The 11911-nt window shown below is 38.0% G+C and overlaps 1 protein-coding gene across 1 annotated transcript in view; it reads left to right on the forward strand.

Moving 5' to 3' along the window:
* The window catches only part of rsu1 (Ras suppressor protein 1), a 43512-nt gene extending 35613 nt beyond the window's left edge, over positions 1-7899 (forward strand). The window contains exon 9 of the mRNA XM_084938770.1: positions 6544-7899. Coding sequence (XP_084794896.1) covers positions 6544-6646 — 103 coding nt within the window. The 3' untranslated portion in view covers positions 6647-7899. The remainder of the gene's footprint in view (positions 1-6543) is intronic.
* Positions 7900-11911: the final 4012 nt, after the last annotated feature.

Raw genomic sequence — 11911 nt, forward strand, 5'->3', positions numbered from 1 at the left:
ATGTTAAATAGGTTTCTCTTTAGCCTTACGCCGCACTTTATTGATCAAAAATACTCGCACTCACAACTGTGTGCGTCTGAGATACTTAAGGGTACATATACTGACCTTCCAATTAGTGAGCAACTCACTCCTTTTGAGCTGTTGCTGCACATGGCTAAAACCCAGCTGGTTTTGTAATACTACATCTAGCTAGAGAGTTGCTGTTGTACTGTTTCCAAACGTAAATGGGTTTTGCATGAGTTAAGGCAAAATGCCCATGGAAAGCAAACACTGATGTTAAAATGAAAAAGAGTTGCCTACTGCTATTCCTCCACTGGGTGTATCTCCGTCTGTCCCACTCCTCTCTGTTCTGGCCTGTGTGTCTCTCTGCCCAGGGCTACAGTTTCTTTGATGGGCAGCATGGGAGGGGGTTGGCATATTTAATTCCCAGATGAGAGGTTTGACATGGGATGGAGGCAGGGTGAAGAAAACGAGACACTTCAATCATAGACTGACAGTTTTCACTATTGTGGATTTGTATACGCACATTCTTAGGGTGTGTGTGCGTGTGCTTGTGCAGCATTAGCTGTAGAAATTCAGTAACATGCTTAAGCTTTTCTAGTGTCTTCAGTGTCTTGTTTTGAAAGCGATGTTTTGAAGTATGTATTTTAGTTTTCTACGTGCATTGTCTTTTTAGGGCCATAAATAAAAGCTATCTGTTCTAGCAATCTGTTCTTAAAAAATATAATAATAATAATAATTATAATAATGATGGGGCCCTTGCACCCCAGGGTTCAGGGCTTTATGTACCCTTTCACATGGGTGTCAATTAGAAAATGTATGTGTGACACCTAATTTAAAATTTTATGATTTGAATTTTTAAAATTTGCTGTGGTGCACTACAACAAAAGCTACACAATTTAGCATGGCTGAGGTCTGTAGTTCAGCCTGACCAAATTTAAAGTTGAACCCTTTTAAGTTCAACTTTAAAGGGTTCACCACTAGATCACTTCACCACTGGATCAGTAGATTGCAGCCTAGTGAGAGGAAAAACAGTGTAATCAACATTGTACCACTGTGCCCCACAATAGCATAGCATAGCATAGCATCTTTATTTATAACGCACTTTACATCCAACAATGTTGACCAAAGTGCTACAAATATAAAACAGAGAGGAAACAGTTTAAATTGCATATAAAATATCTTAAAATTAAAAATAATATAATTAATAAGAAACATATTAAGAGACATCAACAAGTCCTGCTGTGCTAAAAGCCAAGGTAAATAAATATGTTTTAAGACGTGATTTAAAAACAGATAAGGAAGGTGCCTGTCTAACATGTAAAGGCAACTCATTCCACAATTTTGGTGCTGCCACAGTAAACGCCCGATCCCCTCTGAGCTTACGATTAGTCCTGGGCACGCTCAGGAGGAGCTGGTCTGCCGACCTGAGGGACCGGGAAGGTATGTATGGATGAAGAAGCTCAGAGAGGTACACAGGGGCAGCATTGGACAAACATTTAAAAACAAATAAAAGCAGCTTAAAATGGATCCTAAAATGCACGAGCAGCCAATGAAGTGAATATAAAACTGGGGTGATATGCTCGTATCTACGAGTGCCAGTTAAAAGGCGTGCAGCAGCATTCTGGACTAACTGCAGTCGAAAAACAGAAGATCGACTCACCCCAAAATAAAGAGAATTACAGTAATCCAGCCGAACGGTTACAAAAGCGTGGATTACTGTTTCAAATTGCTGTCTCGTAAGAAAGTGCTTAATTTTGGCCAGTTGCCTCAGATGAAAGAAACTAGACCTTACAACCAACCCGATCTGGCTTTCAAGCTTAAGCTCAGGATCCATTTTAAAACCCAGATTAACAATCTCTGGTTTACAGAATGATTTCAGGGATTGCAAATCAACACACGGAACAGCAGTGGAGGCAGGTCTGAACACCATTACTTCAGTTTTAGAATCATTAAAGCAAAGAAAGTTTAGCGCCAACCACGACTTGACGTCCTCCAGACATGTTTGTAAACGATTTACAGACGACCCATCTTTCTTTTTAAGAGGAACATAAATCTGGCAGTCATCTGCATAACAATGAAAAGAGAGTCTGTGCTTTCTAAGAATTGAGTCCAATGGAAGTAAATAAAGTGAAAACAGGATAGGGCCCAGAATGGAACCCTGTGGTACTCCATGAGACAACGGAGCACGGGAGGACTCACAGTTTCCTAAGCGAACTGAAAAGGTTCGGTTTGTTAAGTAAGACCTGAACCATTTCAGAGCCACACCTGTTATACCGACACACTGCTCCAAACGTGAGATTAAAATTTCATGGTCTACAGTGTCAAATGCAGCAGTTAAATCGAGTAAAATAAGAATGACACTTTCACCAGAATCACATGATAAAAATATATCATTAAAAATTCTTAAAAGTGCTGATTCAGTGCTATGCATTGCTTTAAAACCAGATTGAAAAATCTCCTGAACATTTTTTGCATTCAAGTATGAGATCAATTAGTCATATACAATTTTTTCCAAGACTTTGGATAAAAAGGGCAGCTTAGATATTGGTCTAAAGTTCTCAACAGCGTTTGTATCTAGCCCAGGTTTCTTAAGAAGTGGTTGCACAATTGCATCTTTGAAATTCTTTGGAACCATACCTGAAGTAAGGCTGCTATTTAAAATGGTTAAAATGGTTGGACCTATGGTAGAAAAAACTTCTTTCAGAAAAAGGGGAGGGATAGGATCATAAGGTGAGCCTACAGGCTTTAAATGATCCACCACCTCCTGTAGCTGAGCAAGAGTAACCGACTCAAACTGTTGAAAGACAGCTGAGCAAATTGGAAGATCAGAGGGGTCAGATGTGGGCAAAATAATCTGCGCCCTAGCCGAGGCTACAATGGCTGCAGCCACCAGGTTTCCATTACCGTTTGGATCCTCCTGGAGTTTTTCCCCTATCCGTAGAAAGCTGTTTACTCACTGTTTACCTCAGCTATCAATGCTGGGTGAGAAGCACCAAGTTCTGTTTAGGCTATAAGACTTCTGACCGATGACAGCAATATAGCGATATCAATACAATGATAGAAAATTGCTCCCAGCATGACCTGGAAACACCTTCAAACACACCATTCCTGTTCTTCAAATTAAGTCTTGCCACAAGAACTCTGTGTTGCTTGGTAGACCACAATAAATTGCTTGTTGGCACAATACCAGCCTTAATTTAGCTGAAATTCTGAATGTTATCTAATAACCAAATAAAAATGGTGAAATTTAGCTTTGATGATTTCCTAGTCCCAGTCTTGTTACATTCTTGCGTGCAGGTATTCCCCCATGCTCCATTTCTATGTAATCTGATTTTAGAAACATTAACTTTGTGGTTAATTTATAAGGTTTGTATCAGGACTTATGGTGAGGCCATATTACAGAAGACCATGGGTGGGCCCTTAATGTCTATTGACATGGTCCCTGGGATGATTAACGGACAAAAACAGTGGATAGCGGTGCCTAGCCCATTAAGCTTGATCTTAAATCATTCACAGAGAACTTTGGCTAAAAGAGGATTACAAATGTCTGTTATTTAACTATGATTATTCTAGGTAATTTCTTGTGGTGTGAGTTTTTAATTAGTATTCAGGGATTTGTATTTAAAATGACTTGCATTTATACGTATAGAAGGAAATCATGGGTGGCTCCTTTTAAATGTTCAGGTCATCTGCTTTCATAACCGCATCTCAGTGTATGCAAGCAAACACTTCAGCATTGACCCTCCAGTTTATGAAGTTTGAATGCCTACAGTCACCCTGTCCACAAACCACCCAAGAGAAAAGCCTGACAGTTGCATAGACTCATCTCATTCAAACCAAACTAACAAATGAAGGGATCTCTGTATGTCTGTCTGACATCTGTCTAGCCTATCACTACAACCGTTCATTCAATTCTATTCAGACTTCAAAGGTGTGTTACTAAAGACAAAAGAAGTGTGTGGATATTACGCTCCTCTGTGACCTCATTAAAATCTCAGCAGTTTGGAAGTTTTTATATAAACCTCAGGTGACGGTGACATCTCCCTTTGCCGATGCCAACAAAGGACAGTGTAAATAATGGCTATTGCAGAAACTGTTGGGAAATGCGATCTGATAGTGAGACAAGCTCTTATAGATACACAATTTATGTTTCCGCTGTCTAAAAATGGCATTTGGCCATAAAAAGCTAGACCATATTTGTAACACATTATTGTTTTATTACGCTTTTTCTGGTATATCCATGCATGATAGAAATTGATCACTTTTGGAAACACATTATTGTTAAAATATATTTTGTACTAAATGTACTAATTCAATTTAGAGATACAAAACAGTTTAAAAGAAACCGGATTTATGTGCACTACACTGTACATCGCTTTAATCGTTTATCCAAAATAACAACAGCTAAGGAAAGAAACTGTTGTCTTGATATCAATCGCAGAGAGAACAGACACACTGTGACTTTGGTGGCACTTTGACCTGGACCTGTTTCCTGCTGCATCTAGAAATTCCATTACATCCCATAAGTCACTCCAGGTCCTCTTAACTAAAGCTATTCATCTATTTGGCAGTGTTGAAATGCACATGTGTGCAAGGTTGCCTTGGGTCAGGAGATACAAGTAGAAGAGCATTAGATACCAGTTGGCTGGAAAAGGGAGAAATTTACTGAGGCTTCGTAACAGCTACAGCTAGAATAAAACAACTGACACCAGATAAAGGAAAATAGAAATAATTGATGTTTAGAATAGGACAGTTACTAGTTGGAATACTAATGCATTTTTAAGAAATCCTTTGCATAATTCGTTTTTCCACAAAGGGATATACTCATTATGTACACCCTTCACCCCAATTTCCATGCCCCATACCCGATTCAATTGTACATGGTTCCCTAATCTAAGCATTGTCTAATCATAGAAGAGGATAAAGGGTGAATTCCTTGTCTCATTTCAGAAGGAATGAGGCAATGAACAGTTTATACTCTTACCTGAAACAATGTCTAAACACAGATAATTGAATAATTACAACATTTTTGTTTGGCTGTAGCTTTATAGCCATTGCTGGCCTGTGTGCACATGATTATCTCTGCTGTTGAAGGCAGAATTTCAACCCTGGATTCCTTTTCCTACTTGTACTGTTATGTACAATAAAATATAACCATGGTTGCCACAGAGCCAAGCTCATCTGTAACCGGAAGGTTGCCGGTTCGATTCCCCTGCTCTCTCTGTCCTGGTTGTTGTGTCCTTGGGCTAGACACTTTACCCTACCCCCTACTGGTGTTGGCAGCGATATGGCAGCCTCTATAAATGCAATCCATTATTATTATATTTTGAATACTATTTAAAATTTTAAGCCTAGAAGAGAGAAAAACAACACGTTTATCTGTGGAAACATCCTGCAGTGAGGAGCAGAGAACTCTTTTCCAGTCCGATGAGCTCTCTTGCTTCTGTGCAAAGATGAGACCCATGGGACGGCAAAGGTGGCAGTGGGGTGAGAGGAGCGTGTAAGTGGTGGTGTGTGTAACTTACACTAAAAGGTATACTGTAATAATATGGACAATCAATACTGAACACAACAACTGTGTGCTCACTGTTGATGATTTTCTTGATTTTCGTGTTACACTTAAATTGTCGGGCTGGGTGTGGTTCAGATCTACCACTCAGATGATTTGTTGTTTGACCCCTGGCCCCTCCTCTCTATGTATCAAAGTATCCTTAGGCAAGATACTGAACCCTGAGTTGCCCCGATCCATCTGTAAGAGTATGTTTGAATGTTAGATAAAAATGCTTAAAAGGTACAGATAAATGCACCACCTGAATGTTTGTATGATTGGGTGAATGAGACTTGTAGTAGAAAGTGCTTTGAGAGCTCAAATTCAGTAGAAAGGCAGTATATCAGTACGAGTTTTCATACCTTTTCTTTTGTGCATACCCCTCTGATGTTTGTAAGCAAAGACTTTAAAACACACAGGTTATTAGGGTTCTTAGCAGAGAGAGTACTCGTATCTCATGTGAATTAGTTATAATTAATTCAGTTCACCATATCACTGGATATTTCCACTGATCCACTCATAGCTTGTTTTTGGCCTTGCTAAAAAGGGTGTAATGGCCGTACATCTATTTTAGTTTGTTTCATCATTTCCCCTTTTTTATAAGTAAACATCCACCTGTGTCTGGAGACTTGTTTTACACCATGTAGCATTTTGAGAAGTCATTTTCACAGAGCTTTCACAGTACAGATGTCTTTGAGTTATTGCTCAGCTTAGTCAAATTATCTCTAATTGTATTTTTAGGAAGACAAGGCTACTTTTTAATGGAAGTTCATTCACAAATCCTAGTAATGCATAAAAAATGTCCTTGTACCTGTAATTTATTCTGACTCGTTATGTGTAACAGAGCACTGTCCGGGGCCAGTAAAATTCACATTTTTTGGTTGACTTTTACATGATCTTTTCTGAAAAACATTTGTGCAGTTTTTTGTATGTAATCATAAACATGTACGTTGATATTTAATGTGTCTTCCCTCCTCTTTTCCTCTCCCCAGTCTTTATGGCAGACACATGCAGGCCAACCCAGAACCACCCAAAAAGAACAACGATAAGAGTAAGAAAATCAGCCGCAAACCACTGGCTGCCAAAAACAAGTGAAGAAGAAATAAGAGGATGGAAAATCAACACTTATTTAGCAGCCAGATTCACTGCATGTGCCTTTTGTGCTCCTTTTTTTGTTAAAAACCTGTATTGCAGTTAAATATATGAAGAGTGTTTCTGGCTACAATGTGTCATTTGGGCTTGTTAACTGTCAGAGTCTCTGTATTTATGATTTGTTACTTATAGGAACTTGACATGTTACAATTGATAAAGATTGCAAAAATGCGCAAATTGACAGTACAAAAAAGTACAAAAAAAATTACTGTAATGTTATCTTTTAGGAAAAAAGGATTTGCTATATACCAAAGGAAAAAAACTGAATTAGGATGATTCTACTTTTGTGTGAAAAGAGCTTTTAGGTATTTCAGAAACATTGTTAGGAGAGTTCAGATACACATGTTCTGTTACTTTCAAACCTTCCTATTTAATTATTATAATCTAGCGTAATATTATGGTGCATATAAAAAATACATTAACAGCTTATTTAGATGTTGTCATACATTTCGATACATTTGTTTTTATTCGTGCCTAAGCTATGGAAACCGGTTAAGCCATTGTCAGTATATCCATCATGTTGCCTGTTGTTTACCAATGTCTTGTTCTGAAGCATCAATTTTTTTTCTGTAGCCATCTTCATCTTTGGAAAAATGATATGACCTGCAAAGGAGATCTAACTATGAAACTGAGAGACACTGCAATCATGCATGCCAGCCCAAAATCACCCCCTGATTTATCATGCTTTTTACAGTATTAGGGACCATAATGTACAAAATTAACACCATGTTATAAGACTTGAAATTAACAATTATTAGTGTTAAAGGAAATGTTGGCTGAGGATATCTATCAAGTGATCAGAATGATCATGTTTATGATCTGGCTTCCCTTTGCAATCTGAGGACCTGATGTCCATTAGAAGGAATACAGATTTAAGGTATACACTAGCTTAACTTTTTAGCCTTGGAATTATCGTCCATCCACCTATGGTGAAATCTGCCATTAACTGTATTCATTCCACTAATGAGAAGAATTTCAAATGAACATGAAATATTGTGTTTGAATCCCTCTGTGCTTTCCGTTTCACGTTTTCTCTCACATTCTGTTTTTCAGTGCCAAATATTTCACGATCTTTCTGAATGTGTGAATGTAATCCATGTTAAGCTTTTATGCCAGTTCAAAACATGCTGGTCATTAATTGTACTCACTGCATTTCAGCATTTGCAAATAAAAAAAGGGTACTTTTGTATTTTTCATTTTAGATTTGAGTACTCTACTTCCTACAAAATACAGTGGAGGTGCAGATTTCTTTGCATGTATTTCTTTCTAGAAACAGCAACGGCAATTGAGATAAAGGAAACCAGCTGAAAAAGAATCAGTGTTTTTGATGCAAAAGTAAAATCTTTTTGCCTGTCTTCTGAATGTGATCTGTTGAATTGTTTTCATTTAATTTCATTTATTTATATAGCGCCAAATCACAACAGCAGTTGCCTCAAAATGCTTTATATTGAAAGGTAAAGACCCTACTATAATAGAGAAAATTTCCCAACATTCAGATGACTGTCTAGGAGCTACAGTGGGAAGTAAAAACACCCTTTTAACAGGAAGAATTCTGTTAAAAACTTTGGGACTCCAGCAAATCAGGCCGAGACCTGAAATCTCTCCGGCTACTCCGGCTTCCTCCCACATTCCAAAGACATGCGGTTTAGTGGGGAAAGGTTAATTGGAAACTCTAAATTGCCCATAGGTGTGAATGTGAGTGCAAATGGTTATCTGTTTCTATATGTTAGCCCTGCGACAGACTGGCAACCTGTCCAAGGTGTACCCTGCCTCTAAAGTAAAGGTAAGTAAAGAAGAAATGCTGGGTGGGAATCCCCCAGCAGCCTAGGCTTATTGCAGCCTAAGGGTTCAGCATCATCATATCCAGCCCTAACTTAAGGAAATTTTCAGCCTAATCTAAAGGTAGAAATAGTGTCTGTCTCCCAAATCCAAACAGCGACCTGGTTCCACAGAAAAGGGCCTTGAAAGCTGAAGGTTCTGCTTCTCATTCTACTTTTAAATACTGTAGGAACCTCAAGTAATCCTGCAGTCTGAGAGTGAAGTGCTCTATTGAGGTGATGTGGTAACTTGAGGCCTTTAAGGTAAAGTGGTGCCTAATTATTGAAGACTTTGTATGTGAGGAGATTTTAAATTTGATTCTGGAATTAACAGAAATCCAATAAAAAGAAGCCAGTATGAGACAAATGTGCCATTTCTGAATGGATCAACTGAAGGCTTTTCAGGGAGTTTTTAGAACAACCTGATAACAATAATAATGATTTACACTAGTCATGCCAAGAGGTAATAACTGCATGAAGTAGGTTTTTAGCAGGACTCTGAGACAGAAGTTTGTAAATTTAGACATCTTGCAGCTGGTCATGGAAGTCACCTAGGCATGAAGACAGCTTCTACAAACATTTGTCAAAAAATGGCTCACTCTGAGGAGCTCAGGGAGTTCCAACTTGGTACTTTGATAGGATGCCACCTGTGCAAGAAGTCCAGTCGTGAAGTTTCCTCACTATTATAGATTCTACAGTCACCTGTTAGTAATAAAACAAAGTGGAAGCAATGTTGCCTTAAGATAAGCTCAATAACAGCTTCCAAGGCGAAGTAGTTGCATCCAAGCCTTACTTCACCGAGTGCAATTCAAAGCATCAGATGCAGTGCTGTAGAGCACACTGTGTCTGAACGTTAAAGCAGTGGAGATGTGTTCTCCAGAGTTACACTCTTCTGTCCAGCAATCTGATGAGCTAGTCTGGGTTTAGAGGTTGCAGTAACTGCAAGCATGTTAGTTTTTGATCCAACATCAAAAATTCCCATAAAGACAGCTTTAAATTGGTAAATTGGAAATTGGTATAGGTGCAAACCCCTATGTATTAAGAATGGGGACTCCAAGATTCTTCACACTGTTACTGGAGGGAAAGGTAATGCCATCCACACTAAGTATCTAAATAGACAACATGTTTCTAAGATTTTTAAGAAAACTACAATAACCAATTTTTTTTTTTTATCTAACTTTAGAAGCATGGAAATTAGAGGTAATCCAACCATTAAGGCATTCATTATTGACGTGTCACCTGATTTTCATGGGTATCATCTGCACAATAATGAAAATGCATACTACGGCTTATAATAATACTGCCTAAGGAAGCATGTATATATATGTATATATGTATGTGTGTATGTATGTAAATAGAATTGGCCCTAGCACGGAAGCCAGTGGAATTTTATAGGTCAGTGTAAAAGTTTTTATGTTTCAGTGGGTAGCTTTAAATTACAGAAGCTAGAATTTAGGGGTTCCTCCTGAATCTGTCCTTGGTTCACTACTCTTTAACTTTAAATGCTCTTCCTGGGTATGATAATAAAATTACCTTTTTATTCTCACAGCCGTACAATTAATAAGTGTGCATTCATGATCGTTTGTGTTTTACCTTCTTTTGTTTTCATTCTAAACCTACACAGGTTGTTTCTGTTTTTATCTTGTCTTTGAAGTACAATGAAATGTGCTATATAAATAAAAACCGCGGGGACTGTCTAAAAATCTGATGACTCAGGTGGGCCCAAGGACTCAACCTAAGAAGGGAAGTATTATCATAAAGTACTTTGTCATATAAACCTGAATAACACAAAACATTATTTACCATCCATTATAATCTCACACATTCCTGTTTGAATGAAATTATTGATGTTGTTTTAATTGACATCTCTTTATTATTATTTTTTTGCAGGTATGTATTAAAATCATATCATATGCATCTTCCTCAAGTAGATTGGATCACCAAAGATAGGTAAGGCAGCCATTACCCTTTTAAAACAGTTTTTACAAATTAGCATTAATATAAAAAAATATATAATTCTTGTTTAGAACATAAGGAATTAACAGTAAACTAAAAGGTAGTTCGTGTTTTGTCACCCTACTTTACATATATTAAGACAGTGACAAATGATAAAAAGATATACATACTGATTTGCAAAAGTCTAGACCTACTGTCATTTCCTTATACCAAGTTGATGTACTGTCCTGGTTCTTGTTCTGCAGGCCTCGATCTCCTAAGGCAGCTCATTATTAAGAGCGGATCCAATTATAAGTGGAAAAAAGGGAGAAACTGGATCCAGGACAGAAACAACCGTGTTTCACTGTTGGCTTTTTGTTCTTACGTAAACACAAAGAGAAAGTTTGCATGTGTGTCCTCACTAGAATAGGGATTTGTGCTGGTGCGTGTAACTGTAGCCTATGATTTAAATTTGTTAACTGGTAATTATTTGACAATGCATTTCAGGTCAGTTTATGAAGTAAAGAAAAAGTAATGTATTGAGTGGTCTAATGCAGCGGTCCCCAACCCCCGGGCCCATAGGTGGGAATGGTACCGGTCCGTGAGTCGTTTGGTACCGGGCCGCGAGAGTTGAGGCTCAGGTGTGAAATGTATGGTTTTCAGGGTTTTTATCGGTTTTTAGCGTTATTTTGTTATCGTTTTTATCGTTAACTCGGTTTTCCTGGGTCTTTCCACATGTGTTATGAATAAATCTTCTTTTTTTCGCGACACCTTAAAGGCCAGTCCGTGAAAATATTGTCGGGCATAAACCGGTCCGTGGCGCAAAAAAGGTTGGGGACCGCTCTAATAAACTACTTTCTACAGGAAGTAATTTAGTATTACTTTGAAAGTAATGTATTTCTTTTGTTGATTAATGACCACAACACTGTACATGCATGACATCCAGCTGTATGAGTAGGAATGAGCAATGTGATTTATATGTGTATATACATATATATATATATATATATATATACATATGTGTGTGTGTGTGTGTGTGTGTGTGTGTGTGTCTGAAATGAAAAATACAAAAAGAAAAATTGACAGTTCCCAATAGTGCATTATTACTATTCCTCAAATTTGTACAACTGAAGATTTGTTACTAAGGATGTGTTACAGACATATATCCTAAAGCCCACTCTATTTACAGTCATTTCTCCTGCATCTCATTTGGTGGATGTTGTACCAGATTTGCCCTTACTTCATCTCAATTCATCTCACACTTTTCCAAGGATACAATAGTCCCAGGCTTACTAAAGCCCATTGATTTTCACAAGGTGATTTATAGGTGGCATGCACGTTAGGGCAGACTTGATTGTATAAGGGAGGCTGCAGAGTGCCACTTTAATGAGGATGGTGACACAGGGTTGAGAAGTAAGCACCCAGCTTACCACAGGATGAACCACGATTATATAGC

Source organism: Perissodus microlepis, chromosome 9 (assembly GCF_051167445.1).
Source record: "Perissodus microlepis isolate ML-2025 ecotype Zambia chromosome 9, ASM5116744v1, whole genome shotgun sequence".
Lineage (NCBI taxonomy): Eukaryota > Metazoa > Chordata > Actinopteri > Cichliformes > Cichlidae > Perissodus > Perissodus microlepis.